The sequence below is a fragment of the Netta rufina genome (genome assembly GCF_964035555.1).
Source record: "Netta rufina genome assembly, chromosome: 7".
In the NCBI taxonomy this organism is placed as follows: domain Eukaryota; kingdom Metazoa; phylum Chordata; class Aves; order Anseriformes; family Anatidae; genus Netta; species Netta rufina.
This window is the reverse complement of record NC_140130.1, coordinates 17706959-17722537: the sequence shown is the minus strand read 5'-3', so window position 1 is coordinate 17722537 and position 15579 is coordinate 17706959. Positions and strand designations below refer to the sequence as shown.

The window sequence follows — 15579 nt, the reverse complement described above, 5'->3', positions numbered from 1 at the left end:
ACAGAACTTTTTTCCCTTAAAAGAATGTGAGAAAAACAAACAAACAAAAAAAAAAAAACAAAAAACAAAAAACACCTACATCTAGTAGGTGTTAGTCATACTGCTTAATGTGCAACGACAAATCACTAAAGCAATGGTGGTGATAAAAGAGTGGAAGAGTATAGAACATAAATCCCTGAGGCATTATATATTTATTTTTATCAATACTGGGGAGTGGCTGGAAAATGGTTTAGTCGCTGTAGTTCCATTATCTAAGTGCAAAGTGAGCTAGAAATGTCATCCATGGCTCAGGAACCTCTTCAGGGAGAGGGAAAGAACTTACATTTCTTTTTTCTTTTCTTACCTCAGTAATCTTTAGGCAAGATCTACAAAAGCAACAGCCTTAGTTTAGCCCACCTTATTCTGGAGAAACTTCCTCCCCTAGGGGTAATTCTCTGTGTTGATTCAGTTTTTACTCTGCTGTTCAACTGTTATTTATTTCTGACTCCCCTGCCAAGGTCCATGCTTGTTTCAGGGCCTGCTTTATCAGTTACCATTCTGCCACGAGTAGAGCTAAGGCAGTTCTTGTTCTTTCATTCCCATATCCCAGCCCAGTTCCAGTGGCATCAACGGGCCATTCATAAACTGTCACTTCTAAAGGTGAATCAGACTGCAGTCCTCCCAGAACAGACATGTTAGTCAACATTTAAGAAAGGAGCAACAAGGGCACAAACTTCTTGGTGAGCTACACCTCACCTAGGGAATGTGAAAGGCTTGAAAGAGCAGAGATCTCAGTAGGCAACGTTGGAGGTTGAGCTGTAAATCTCCCAGCAGCTGTGGGGGAAAGATTATCTTAATTTATTTAGCTTTTTTTTTTTTTTTTTTTTTTTTTTGGTTTTGGCTTGAAACTCCCAGCAGCTTCTGAAATGATTTCAGTTCATTTAAATGCAATAAGCACTAACAGCAAAATGCCCTTCTGGCTGGCCCATTTTCAGGCTAACCAGTCCAAATGAGGAAATGCCTCTGGCACCAACCAAGAAGCCTCCAGCTGCACTTCCTAAGAGATGAAAAATCAACTCCACTCATCCACCCAATCTACACCCTTCTCTACTTCTTTGGTGGATAAAAGATACCAAGAGTTGGAGTATTACTAACAAACACTTGTATCTGTGATAAAAATGAAGTGGGACTCAAATTAATTCACATGATCCTATTATTATATATTACACCAGCACCTGGAAAGAGCCCAGCAAGTATTGATCTAATGCTAAGCACTGTGAAAATGTACTGGGAGCGTGCCCTTGCACCAAAGAGTTTGCAGCATAAGAAGAAGCGCAGAGAGGTGAAGTGACTTGCTGATGGTTTTAGCATCAGCAGGTAAACGGCAGAGGTGGGACCAGAGACAGGCAGAGAAAACTCCTGGATCACTTTCCAGTGCCTTACCCATTGGTCATGCCCTAAAGCAACATCACCACAGTTTTGGAACTGCATCGACTGCTTATAGAAAGGACCTCAGCTACATTGGCAATGAACGTGCTGCCATTCTCTGTGCAGCTTAGGGCAATTTTTGTTTAGTGAAAATAGATCCAAAATTTCTAACAGGCTCAAAAATCTACCGTGAAAGCAATTCTTTTGAGCCTCACAGTGCTAAGTTTTAAGATCCATCCCTATAGCCTGAGATCAGAAGTGCCACAATCTTCCCCCAAAATGTTCAGTAGAAGGTCAGCACACAATAAGGGCAAGACGCACAGCATTTGCCCATCAAGCTGCTAGTGAGTGATGGTGGGACAAAAGGTGACACTGAATCAGTACTGAAGGACCTTATCCCTACTGATGCCCTGTCCTGATTCTTTCCCTTTCCAGGTCGTGATATGGCAAGCACTACCTTGCCTGGCTACCCACCCCATGTTCCCCCAACTGGACAAGGCAGCTACCCAACCTCAACTCTGGCAGGAATGGTTCCTGGTAAGTCTAGAATTCAGTAACGGTGCCCACATGTTTGAACAGCATACTTGTAGTGGAAGACCTTTCACAACTGGCTTTGCTATTGCTTTGCTGCCATCAAGGTTTTTTTTCATATAAAAAACATCAGGTGCCTATAGCCAAAGTAGCTCACAACCCACTCTGTAATGTATCTCCCTCCCCCTGGTAACTGATTCACTGCTGCTATGGGCAACTAGCTATCTATAACCTGTGGCAATTAATTGGTAATTAATTAACCTTAGTATTCATTAACAGATGTAATTATTTTCCAATGACCCGTGCAGATTATTATGTACTGCTCGTGGCTGAGGATATTCAACTATCCACTAACTTAGGGTAACAACTTACGTCTGTCTAAAGCCAGGGCATCAAACTGCAAATCATCGATGGTAATTTAATACCTGCAGCTCTTGGAGGCCTGCTGTCCACAGCCTGAACTGGCCAAGAACTCAGCAATGATTAACAGCATTTCAGGAGAAACTAACCATTCACTTTCAACAACCAACTACTTACCCACCTTCTGTTTGTAAGATAGTGCCCCAGTCCAAGAAGGGACTAATCCTACCTAATCCTACATTCAAAGGCAAACTGTTCCTTTGCCACCCAATGCCTTTGGAGAAATTTGTCCTCTTGGCAAACAGCTTGGGTAATACCGCCCAGGGTGTAGGGAGCACAGAGGACCATTTACCTGGGGGCAACAGAAGAGGTTATTTCCACAGGCTCTGCTCCCCACTTCTCAGATGACAGCGAGTCCCACTAGATAAATGAAGAGGCAGGATTTTCATTTCTCATCCCCAGTAGCTCAGGACTCGAGACTTCATCTGCCACTGATTTCTGCTTATGTTAACGCCCTGGGCTGGGAGCTGTGATGGCTAACGAGCAGGTACAGGCTGTTCTGCAACCTCTGCCGCTGGAAGAATGACTCAGACAGCAATTGTGAAGTGAAGCAGCAGAAAGCTGAGGACAGAAATCTTGTAAATTACTGCAATACAATTTCCCAGGGTTTGTGAGTGAAAAGCCTAACTTAGCCCTCATCCAAATCTTGGAACAGCTGGCTAAACAAGCACGCGCTGCAGAGGACAGTTAATCAGTGAAAATATCACTGACAATGAATGTTTGTAGGTCCGAGTCTTAACACCTTTAAATGACAAATCACTGCCTATATACCACCAATACCAGCTAATGCCTATGGGCACGTTCTAGAGCTCACAGACTGCCTGCTTATCATCCTAAGACACACAAAAAATCTTGGGCTATGTTGTGAAGTTGATGTGATTGACCTCCAGATCAGGAAAAGACAGTGGATTGGTACCCTCCCCAAGCGCCACTTCAGTCCCTTGCTACAGCCAGCCAGCCTGCTGAACTCCTGGGGTGCTGCAGACTTGGCAAAACTTCAGGCATTGCCTTCTACACTATATTTTTCAAGGGAATGGTTTAAACTCCACTTGGTTCCAGAATCAGAGGAGCACTAAGACAATAAAAATCATTTTAAAAAACATAAATCAGTGACAGTAGGTAGATTCAGTTGTCAACATACATGTCAGCATACATATATGTATGTTCAAAACTTACAGAGGGTCATGGCATAAGAAACTACTGATAGCACTAAAACAGCTGGCTAGTTTAATACATACTACTAAACCACAGGCTCTTCCCAACTTCTGCTACACAGGATCTGGTGCAAGAAGTGTTCAGTGACTGCTATGTACATTTAACATCCTCATTGCAAGGATGACACTGACACTTAAACTGAGACAAAGATTTTAAGACCATTAATCACAGGGATCACTTATCCAAGAATAGGAGATTTGATGCAGAGGCTACTTATCCATAAGACAGCAGTATCCCCCAAAACACACAGATACTGAAAAAAAAGGGGGTGGGGGAATACAGGATGATGAAGAATGAAGTCGAGTTGTACTCCAAAGAGATTATTCAAGTCAAAGAGACATCTTTACATTAGATCTGATGTCAACATTCAGTTACAGAAGCTTTTCCTGTGGCCTACTCAGGCACCCTGTAGTAGTTACAGCATCTACATCACATTGGGTACCGGCTGCGTCAGCCAGACCCCACTGGTCAGACCCAGCCTGGCAGCCCTTCTGTTCCTGTCCTCTTATGTGACCAATGCCAACGAGCTGGAGATAAAGAGGCTTCCTGGGAAGGAACATAAGACTGGCTTTAATGGGTCACGCTGCAGGTCTCTCCAGCCACTGCTCTCTGTCAGGGGTCGAAACAGATTGCCTGGGAAGGGTGTACGAGTAAAGCAGGTATCAGCACTTCCTTGAGAGATCTCTGTGCCTCTAACAAGTTGCAGCTCAGAGACTTCCTAAGGCAGAGATAGTATCTTTCTGTTTAATATTAAGCACCCGCAATAGAATTCCCCTCCACATGCTTAAGCAGTGTCTCTTGAACCCATACAAGCCTTTAACATCTGCAGCAACCTATGGCAAGAAGTTCTGTACCTTAACTACATATTGCATGAAAACAACCTCCCTTACTGGTCCTGGACCTGCCACCTGCTAGGCTCACTTCATGCCTCATAGTTTCTGTATTAGAAGACTAAACGTGCCAAGGCTTAAATACAGATACCAAGAAATACTGTTAGTAAAGGTTCCCAGAGCGCGGATTGCACACAGTATAGGCCTCCTGAGACTGATCCTCTGTGCTTGCTGGCAACCTCTGCTAAGAGTCCAGGTTGAAAAGGAAAAACAAAGCAGCACATCACCAGTGGTTTGTCACTGCCCCTGGGCCAAAAAGACCAGGAGCCAGTGCTTCAGGTGTATTAGAAACAAGCAGCGAGCAAGGTGTCCACTCAGGGAGCATCTGTAAGAAACACAGTGACAGGGAAATAGCACTGTCCAGATGTGAGAGAATACGAGAAAGAGGCTCTATCCTCCTTAAATAAAGGTTCAGTGCTAAAAGCAGAGCTCATTGGAAAGCAGAATTTCTAACGCATGCAAAATTCTGACTTTCTGACATTTGTTTTTATCTTTCATTGGGATGAGGAGTCAGAATCTTGAAACTGTTCAATTTGCAAACATCAGGATGAAACATTTCAATAACGTCAACATGTTCTAGATGTCAAGACATATTAAAATAATAAAAGAGTTGAAAGGAAATTAAATGAGATGAGAAAGGCAAAATGAAACAAAACAAGAAAGTTGAAACATAATACTTTGTTTCAATTTGCAATCATTTTGGAACTTTTCCTTCCAAAACTCTGCTGAAGCTGACAAGCTAATGCAAAACATTTCCATTTCGATGAGACAGCATTTTCCAGCAGAGAGCTGTTTCTGAGAAGATTGTTTGACCAGCACTAACCAAAGTTTCTCTGTTCTGTCCGTGACAACCTTTCACTGGACTTCTCATTGTATAGTCTAGAGAAGAGCTTGTCTCCAGTAGCAGTACATCCATGCAACACGCTCAGTCACGCATCTCTGAGGTTTATGTGGATGATGTGCTAAGATACACGTCCTGCATTCGCATTTGCCCGTAACTTCAGATCACCAGCTGTGGACGTGGATGAAGGCCAGCAGTCCCTGCATGCACACCTAAAAAACCTGGGGTTGGTCAAGGATGAGTCAGGAATTGCGCTGTGCTTAATCTGTGCATTTGTGAAATGCTTCCTGCAATGGTAACAGAGCACCTTTGATCCCTGGCTCGCTTCTTCCACTTTCCCAGAAAGGCCATCAAGTTTCTGCAAACTGTTTTGGAGAAGTGAGCATCCTCTGAAAGGAACTACAGTTTACACAGAGCAGCGTAGAGCCTGCAGAGGGCTGGTGATGGCAACGGCAGGGAGTCGTTAAACAGAATCCAATGTTGATGAGGAAATTACACTTGTTTCATTAGTGATCGGGGAAGGCGATAGCTCAGTTCCTCTTGGTCACAGTTGAGCTCAAAAGCTCATTATCCTGCTGCATGCATGCTTTCACTCCTCGTCAATAAACACTGTTTCCAGTGGCTGCCCTCCCTCCTCCCCAGCTCTCCATAGCTGGGGCTCTTTCTCCTCTACTTAACCCGTGCTTTAGGAACGCTATAAACAGTTTAGGGTGACAAACTCAGAGGAGGGTGAGAGAGAAGCCTTGAAACATCAGAACTTCTCTCGACGCAGAGAAGTGATCTCCATTTGAGGCGTTTAAGAGCAGTAATTCTCATCTGGGTTGCCTTTTCCTTCTTCAGAGGCCAAATTCATCCCAGTATACCCCACAGATAAGTAGCTTCAATAGGCATAAACCTGGACTGTGCACCACTTTCTGCCTTTCTACCCTAATCCCAGAGATCTTGGCCACCTTAAGTAGGCTTCACCTACTCCTTCCCCACTAGTTGTTGGGATTTTCAGTACAGGATGTTTCTAGGTATAGAAACATGCTGAGTTATTATCATTAAATCAATGTTGAGCAAGGTCCATCGCACAGTAGGAGTTTTTATGCTGAAACTAAAAAGTACTGTGACTAAAAGAGCTTTGGACGGTAATTGTTTTGATACATACACATTTCCGTACTGACTACTTTGGTTATTATTCTGAGTGTCTTAAAAGGACCCAGCTGGACAGATCCTCCCGAGCTTAAATCAGTGCAAATCCACTGACTTTAACAGACTTCACTTCCACCATCTGAGAACCTATTTTGGGTTTTAACTCTCCTGTGAGGGAAGATTTGCAGAGATTACAGTATAATTAATTGACATTTCTTCAGTAATTGTATCACAGGCATCCAGCGCATCTTGCACTGCCTTCTTTTCCTGTTCCACAGCATCTAGTAGGAACCCCACGTGCACGTCTATGCTCTCCACCCCCTCCTCAGAGCAGAGCAGAAGCTAAGTCACGCTGTTCACTCACTGCCTTTTGAGTGCATAACGCCTTTCAGATGGGACCCAATGCTCCCAGCCTGTTAGTACTGGATTACACTGAGGTTATGGTCAGATAATGGCATGTTTTCACTTAACAAAATCATGCTTGTTTGGTTGTTTTTTTAAGTTTGGGGAGATTTACTTATTTTGAATGCAACACCATACCTCCTCAGTCCCTGAATATAATTCCCTTAGGCCTGCACAGACATCCATAAAACAAGACCCAGCTCCTTCTGCACAATAAAACTGAATATTTAAGAAGACTCTACCACATTCAAATTTTGGTTCAGAGTCTTATTAGATTACAAAGTTCCCAAGTATTTTGGTTTGGGCCAATATTGCCAAATGTTGAGAATGGATCCATAGCCCAGTTTGTCTTCTAGATTCAAGATAGCACCTGAGAAAATTCTCTTCTGGAACTGGAATACAATATTTTTTCTCTGTAACTCACTGACTGATCATAAATGTGGTCTCATAAATGAAGAGGCCAATCTCACAATTGTTGATTGTATGGATAAGCACACTGCACATTCAGTGCACAAACACTACAGCATCCTGAAGGGCACAGTACCAGGTGGGCAAGGGAGCTACATACCCTAGTTTTGCTGATGGCATATGGACTCAACACAAACACGGGCTTGATGGAACAGCACGCATAAATCTTCATCGTTAACTGCATTTCATGACTTCTTTGATTTCTTTCAGGGAGCGAGTTCTCAGGGAACCCCTACAGCCACCCTCAGTACACAACCTACAATGAGGCCTGGCGATTCAGCAACCCTGCATTACTAAGTGAGTACCTCTTTCCCACCGCACACCCCCAGCTTCGCGCTCCTTCTGTTTGTCTCTTTGTTTTCTTCTCTTTGTTTGTTTGTTTCTGAAGAGGGCTTTCAAGTATCTGGCCAGATGAAAGGCTGTCTTCCTCACTCTCCAGTCCAGTATCTAGATGGGTATATATAGCACTCATGTATTTTGTGACTGTCCTGAAGCCAATTCCTCTTTCAAGAGATGGTTCAGAATTCCAGCTCGCTTCTGTCTTCTCCATGGGCTGCATCCACAGTTTATTCCAAATCAAACCAGAAGCTAGCTTCAAGTTCTGCTACTCTCACCGTCTGCAATCAGCATCCATTCAAGATCTGTTCAAAAACCCACATGAGGTTTTACTCCTCTCCCAAGCGAACTCCAGAGTCAATTCCTGGGCACCTGGAAATCCAATGGAAGCTCTTCTTATAGGACCAGTTGGAGCAATGTTGGGAATGGGAAACAGCTTGCAGCAATGTGTTTGCAATTGCCAGTAGAGTTTCCTTGTAGGAATATATCCATCTCCAGTGACTCTAATACACCCAGAAAAAAGTCAGGGTTTTTTTCTGAGGGGAAAAAACTTCCCATAAGACTCCATCTTCTAACACAACACCTCTTTGCAAGAGAACAGGAAGATATTTATTATAAGTAAAATAAATCAGCTGTGATTATTAACTACGTATTTACTGAGGTTTAACAACTAGGTAATAGATGCACATTTTATTCCAGTGTTGTTAAACCTCAGTAAATGTGATCTTAATAATCAATCACTATTTAACACACATTCAATAACCATCTAGAGAGCTTTCATTCCAAATGTGACCAAAATCCCAAGCAACGAACGATGCAATTCTGTTTCCTTCTTCCCCTCCTGTTTTAAGAGCAACCCACTGTACTTGATCAGATATGCTCAGAACACGCAGCCCTGGCAACTCCCTGGTGGCCTCGATCGGGTGTGGGCAATTTCTGTGATCAGGTGTGGGATATTTCCGCTCAGTGCTCACGTGCTTCCCTCTCAGCTCCTCACTGGTGGTCTGAAGGAGCAAGAGGACCTCCCCACAGAGGGGCTTCAGACCAGAGGCCACTGTAACCTCTCTTCTCTGAGACGTGGCCCTTGGCTGGCCTGCACCGACTGCCTCCCACTAACCTCAGCAACAGCTGAGTCCCCAGGTTCCTTCTTTTACTTCCCTTCCTTTTCTTTGTTTCCTTTTCTTTTTCCTTTCTTCTTCTTCTTTTTTTTTTTTTTTGTTTTTAGTTCTCCTTCGTTTCTTTTTCTTCGTTTGATTGTTTTGCTTTTTATTTATTTTTTTTTTTTCACTGTTTGTCCTTTCAACCAGTCCATTCTTCTCCTGTGTTAACTTTCAGGTTCCCCTTATTATTATAGTGCCACATCCCGGGGCTCCGCACCTCCCACTGCTGCCGCTGCCTATGACCGCCACTAGTTACCATGGAAACCACATGAAACTGCAGGGCGACAGCTTAGGCCTCCACATTGTACCTGTCTGACCCACCCCGCCGCCCCTGGGAAGGCGAAGAGGACCCCTCCGTGCCTCCCGCAGCCCGCGCCCTCCCTCTCCGCCGCCGCGCCGAGCGCCCCGACACCTGACTGAGCACCCCATCCTCCCCTGCGTCCCCCCGTGCCCCGCCACGCCGGCTGGAGCCACGGGCCCCGCCGCCTCCCGAAGGAGCCCCCGGCGAGGCTGGGCCACGCGTGCTCCTCTCCGGCGCTCCCGAGACCCGAGGGGAAGCGGGCAGCGCTGCAGCTGGCAACCATCGCCTCGCGGGACCCCCACCTCCCGGGAGCGGTAAGGGCAGGGGGAAGCAGGGGACACAGCCGCTGACTAAACACTGTTCCCCAAAGATACGCTCTTCTGTGGTGGACTCTTCGAAACGCATAACCTGTGATGACCGCCCCGCTCCCCAGGACGGAGGGAACGGCCTGGCTAGAGCAGAGATGGCAGCACAGAGACCTGGCCCGTCTGGCAGCCGAGGAAAGGACCAAGTGACTTATCTGTCCCCCGCGAGGGGTTCTCTGTGCACTTCATCCCCACTCTTCAGCATGGCTTCGCCGCCGCCGGCCACAGCCCACGCGGTGACTTTGCAGGCCAGGCCGGGGGCGAGCCTCCCACATACGCCCACGATTTCTGTGACACACAATCAGCTCAGACAGGAGGATGGAGCAACATTTACAAACCGACCGACGAAATGAAGAAATATATAAATAGATATATAAATATAACTGTGTTTTTATGCTTTGTCATGAAGGTCTGTAAAAAGGAAAAAAAAAAAAAAAAGAACAAATCCCCAATTTTCTAAAAAACCCAAGCAAACAAAACCAAGAAAAAAAAAAAAAAACACAAAATAATAATTAAAAAACCCTACAAAAATAAAACTCCAAGTCCCATCCCTCCCCACCACCTGAATGGCAGACCAGTTCCTCTGACGCTTGACGCTCCTCTTTCACTCTCGGGTTTTGTTTCCTTTCTGTTTTGCACTACAATGGGATGGTGGTATTGGAGAGGATTGGATGCCAGCTCCACCCCCGTCGCCTCCTCCTCCTCCCCCTTCCCCAAATCCTGTCTCTGGGGAGCAGTGTGGACAAGTCACATCTGACAAAGTTACCAAACACATCAGTCGACAAAAAAGCACTCTGAGTCAACAAACGTTTTCCATGTCACTGGTTGGCAAACAAAGAAAACAAGCCCAGCTGCGCTCTAACTGCGCTTTGTGGTGGAAAGGAAAGTGTGGGGCTTCACGTGGGCCCATCTGATTGCCCCCTGGACAGCTGAGACTGAGATGGACAAATTCAGGATTGGCTGGGATTATTGCTTGGTTCCCTAGCCCTTAGGCTCCTCTCCTTTTACCTTAATCCCTGTACCCATGACTATTTCAGCTCACCCACATCCCGATTTACGCAGTTTTACACCTGCCCAACACCCATTCTCCAGATCCCTATAGCCTGGTGACGACAGCCTCGTTATCAGTGCCCACCACCTAATTTCCTATCTGCCTTGCTATAAGGGCCCTCGTCAATTTCCAGTCCACATGCTCACACATCTGATAATTTATAGGCCTCCATCCAAGTTCATATGCCCACACCCTTCCGGCCAGTCCCAACATGCAGCCTCATCTTTTCATATTCAGCCCTATATTGTGCACCCTAATATTTACCCCTTATCCCAAATGCTCACCTGATGATTCTCTAGGGATTCTCTGCTCGTTTTGGTTCCCAAGTGACTGGCAAACACTGTTCTGCAAAAGGCTAACTGTCAATAGAAATGCTTATTACTCCTGTATTGTCAGCAAACTCATAAACTGTTCCTTGCACTGACACTTCCTAAAAAACACTCAAAGAAAACACGAAGGCAGCTATAGCCTGTCCCCAGGGCATCAAGTCTGCCAAAGCAGATCCTTGTTGTTTTAGAGAGGTTTCAGATAAAACTAGTGGGCTACTGTCCATGGACAAAGACAGGATTGAGAATCAAACCCCCGAAGGGCATGAAAGTGAACAGTGGTGCAGTCTGTACAGCCAACATTATGTATAAAATCCATAAAATCCATAAAATCCCAGCCGCTGAGGAGATGTGGTTGTGGACTCGGTATTCTGTCTCCAAGTTTAACTTGTATGTATGAAATCCATCATCAGTAAACAGCTGTGTTGATCCCAAAGGCCCCTTTCACCTAACACTTTTAGCCCTTGCATGGCTCTAGCTGATTATAGGTCTGTGTCTTCTTTAATGGGATGCCCAAATGAAAAGGGTATTGGGGGTGGGGGGATGTTTACATAGAAGATATAGAGCTAAAATCTGTTCCTGTACAGAATAAAGTCAAAGAGGTTACTCCTGATCTATTTAAAGTGTTATTTTGCACGTCTTACCTCTGAGTAACCTGCTGCGAATTGCAGAGTTGTTTCACTGTCACTGAGACCAGAATTTGGCCCATTATCTCATTTTATTCTACATGAGAAGCAAATTCTGAATAATGTCTGAAAATTTACCTTTACCACTCCTTCTGTTTTCCTCCATTGACACCAGACAGATGCTGGACCCTGTTAGCAAAGTCTCCCCGTTAGTCTCTCAGTACAGCCTTTGCTCTACTTGTGCACCACCCAGTCTCACTCAGGGCCAGAGGCAGTAAATCCCGGTACTGGCAACTAGAACCTCCTGAAGAGGCTCATGAAAAGGAGATTGTGACACGTCACGCTTGGCAACCTGCAGCCCAGGGTCCACCTCGAGAGAAGCTAGCAGCTCAGAAACGCTCATTTTCATGAAGGTGTTTCACTAAACTTGAGACACGAGATAGGATACAAAAGCTGGATTTGGTTGGCTCACTCACGGCTGGCTTGATTTGACCCTCGGAGGGACAAATCCATTGTTGGTGTAACTCCATCGATAAAAGGGGACTTCCACCAGGCATTGGGTTGGTCTGGAAAGACCGTAAGTACAACAAGTAGTTTGATCGGGAAAATTAAAAGGAAAGCAGAATTATGCAAAGGACTGGGCAGTCTAATCCTCTTCCACCACCATCTGTAGACCCCCACGCGAATGTACTGAATTACATTTGCCAAAGAGTTTCTTGTGTTGGTTGTTTTGATTTACAGTCGGTGGATGCATTGTAAAGCAGTATTATAGCTAAAGTCTAGTAGCTGACACAGGGATTTATGTGGTGATATTATGCAGAAGAAAACCATCAATATTCATATAGATTCCATTAGACTGGACTATGCAGGAAACGCAAAAATTCTACCAATTATTTAATATTATGTTATTTGCAAAAACAATTGCTGCTTTGTAGGAAGATAATGTGTGTAATGTGAAGGCAATTCCTCTTGTATATAAGTTCATCTCCATCTTCATCATGGTAGTTATTAAAACAGCCTCGTCTCATCCTGTAGATAAGGAACACGCTGTCTGTACTGTGCAAGTCTCGTTGTGCTCACTGAAAACAAAACAATGTGTTCAATAAAGCACAGCACAAATCCAGAACCTGAGGGAACAGCCAAACCTTGGAAGGACCCCTTCCCCAACCAACCAACAGTTGCTTCATTATAAATGGATTTTTTTCATTGTTCTTTAAAAAGTTTTACAGGAAAAAAAAAATGAGAAGAAAAAGAATTGGAGGGAAAAAATTGCTATGCAAAATCCAGTGAAGTCTATGACTCACATCTCTCTCCCTCATTCTGCTGTCTCTTCCCTTTCTTCCATCTCTTTCTCATACCTTCTTTCCAATCCACTTCTATTCTTCTCTTTTATTCTTCTTCATTCCCAGTGCACTTTTCTATCCAGAGAGGGAGCAGCATTACCAGTATGAGAGCAGGTATCTGCAAGCTCAAACTCCCCAATTCTCCACCTGGCTCTAGAGAACCTTTGTCAAGTCCAATTTCTCCCCTATGCCTCGATTCCAATCTTCTGTCAAATGGGGATAACAACAGTTCCTAGTCCACAGGGGTATTGCGCAGTTGAATTAATTAGCACCGGCTCAGTGCTTTGAGATCCTGGAAAGAAAACTGTATCGAAGTGTTAAGTATTATTCTGAATAATAATGAACATTTCCATTACATTTCTCTCTTTTCATTTTTCTCACAAATAATTCTTCATTTCTTTATTCTTCTTCCTTAGCTCTCCTTGCACTTCTTTCTTTTCTTCCCATTCTTTGCTCTTCTGCTATGTTGCTTTATCTAATGGACCAATCAGAAATGTTGTGTGACTGCATCTTCTCCTGTCACAGTTGTTTTTTTTTTGAAGGGGAGGAATCTCATGAGTTCTCAAATGCCACACTTTGCTGGGAGGAACAGGGACCACAGCATTTAAAACTGGGCAGCACTTCTGAGTCCCGTTCCCTGCAGCTCCCATGTCCTTTGGGCCCAACGGGACTTGGGACAAGAAGCGGGGAGGGCTGCACAGGGCAGATCCATTAAAGCAGATACTTTTTTGAGTGGGGCAGTGGGTAAGTGGCAACCAGCCCTGCCGCATGGGAACAGGCCCCGTCTGCATGCTTTCTGACCTGTCCGTAGTGACAAGTCACATTCAGAACAAGGCATCAGAAGTAATCACAACGTGAATGTGAGGAGTTCAAACAACAAAAGGAAAACAGAAAACCCTGTGCCTATTTCTCCTCTTGAGTATAATAGTATATATGCACATAAACATTTTCCTAAAGGAAGTTTTGGTTTGCAGAACTGTTGGAAAAAATAACCCTTTCTTCCTAAAGAAAAGCAGTCTTCTGGGAAAGTAAGTGAGAATGATAGCTGCCCCTTGGGGTCTGAGCACAAGGCCTTCTAGGGGACCCCACAAATACCATAGTGTGCTCCTTGGCTGGGTCCAGAACGGTGGCAAACTTGCAAAGCAGGAAGGAGGGACCAAACAACACCAATTACTGAACTGAAAGCAAATCCAACCGTAAGCAGCTCTGTTGATGCTCTCTAGGTTGAGCTAGACATGAGCCCGGGGAGGGGAGGGGGCCATTGCCAGGTGCAGGGTCATTTCCATTCTAGGCTGCTGCAGCCACTCTTGGCTTTTCCTCATCGCTTCAGTTCTGTTTGACTCTTTTCTTTTCTCTTTTTGTGCACATGAGAAATAAAAACAATTTTTTTTCATACGTCATTTTTGTGGCTTCTGGCTTGTTTCTCTTTCCCTCTCTCCCTCCCTCAGCACTTCTCTCTCACCAGCAGGTTCCCCCTGAGGTCTCCTGGATGTTGCACTTGTTGCACCTAGCATCCTTTGGGCACCATGCAAACAGCACTACTATTGCTAGCAACCACCACACCATGCAGTGGAAACCACTGCACATGCTTGCAACCCCTTACAGCACAGCACAGCCTCTGAGTCCCCCACCCAGCACTCTGCCCCTGTTTACTGCCAGCAGGACTCCGTCTCCTGTTGATCTCACTCAGCTGACTCCCAGTGACCCATAACACAGCTGCTGTCCCCAGGTAGCTCCAAAAATCAGAGTGCTGCTGGCTAGCCACCACATTACGACATGGGGCAACCCAGAGTCCTCTTACACTCTGCACATCTTTCCTCATAACCCTCCTGGGAACAAGCAACGTCTGCTCCACGTGCCTGAGAGGGCTTTTGTCCTCCAGGATCAGCCCTGGTTCTCCTTCAGAGTATCAGACCTTTCAGGTCTTGCCCCCACCCCTCTGCTGCCCCATCTGTACCTTCATGAGCGGAATCCTGCCAGCCTGATGTTTTGTTACAGCCTGCTCTCTCTGAATCTCTGTCTTGGTCAACAGCAGGGCAAAGCCAAATGCAAAGTTATTAATAACCCATTCTCCAAACAATTCATCGTTCGCCTAACAAAGAGCTAGACATTATATTAAGGTATGCTGTAAACACACCAAGTACTGAGGTATTCGCTCAATTTTTCCTCAGTCAAGCATTAATTCTCTAGGAAGTCGAACACAGTTTAAGGTCACAGAGGCGGAGTAAAAATGTAGCAAGGAGTCAGGCTAGGCTAAATCAATTTTGCTTCTCCAATTTTGAGTCATTTAATATTATTTTCACAACAGCCCATGAAAAGTCCGTTGGCCAGATTTTCTGCTGGTGTGTGTGTATTTCAAGGAAAGTCTGTGCAGAAATGCTGTCAGGAAATCAAATGCTCGCATGAAGCTTTCTCTCGTCAGACAGTTAAAATGTTTCCTTTTGTTTTGGTTTATATTTTCCCTTGCAATATTAATAGAATAGGCTGAAAATCCTCCAACATGGCATTTTCCATAAGTGGAAGTCAATTTGTTGAAATCCAAACAGTCCGTAAAAGCAATTCAATTTCCACAACACTGCAGTAAAGCTGCCCGGCAGCTCTCGGGAAGCCAGGGAGCCTGCCTTGCAGGGCTCGCCACTGGGCAGACAGGCCCAGACCATGCTCCAAATCAGAACAAAAGCAGATTTCCAAATTCTGAAATCTTCCACGTGCCAGAATTACCCTTATCTATTGAAGTTTAGGTGAGAACAGTCAAACGGGGAT

The 15579-nt window shown here is 44.9% G+C and overlaps 1 protein-coding gene across 2 annotated transcripts in view; it reads left to right on the top strand.

Moving 5' to 3' along the window:
* Positions 1–9120, top strand: part of PAX2 (paired box 2) — a gene marked incomplete at both ends in the record, with an annotated part of 80161 nt that extends 71041 nt beyond the window's left edge. The window contains 3 exons of one of the 2 annotated variants that reach the window (XM_084290434.1): positions 1843–1944; positions 7519–7605; positions 8999–9120. In XM_084290434.1, the coding sequence (XP_084146560.1) occupies positions 1843–1944; positions 7519–7605; positions 8999–9120 (311 nt within the window). Of the gene's footprint in view, positions 1–1842; positions 1945–7518; positions 7606–8979 lie in introns of both variants that reach the window. The other variant, XM_084290435.1, reaches the window with a different exon arrangement.
* Between the last annotated feature and the right edge of the window lie 6459 nt (positions 9121–15579).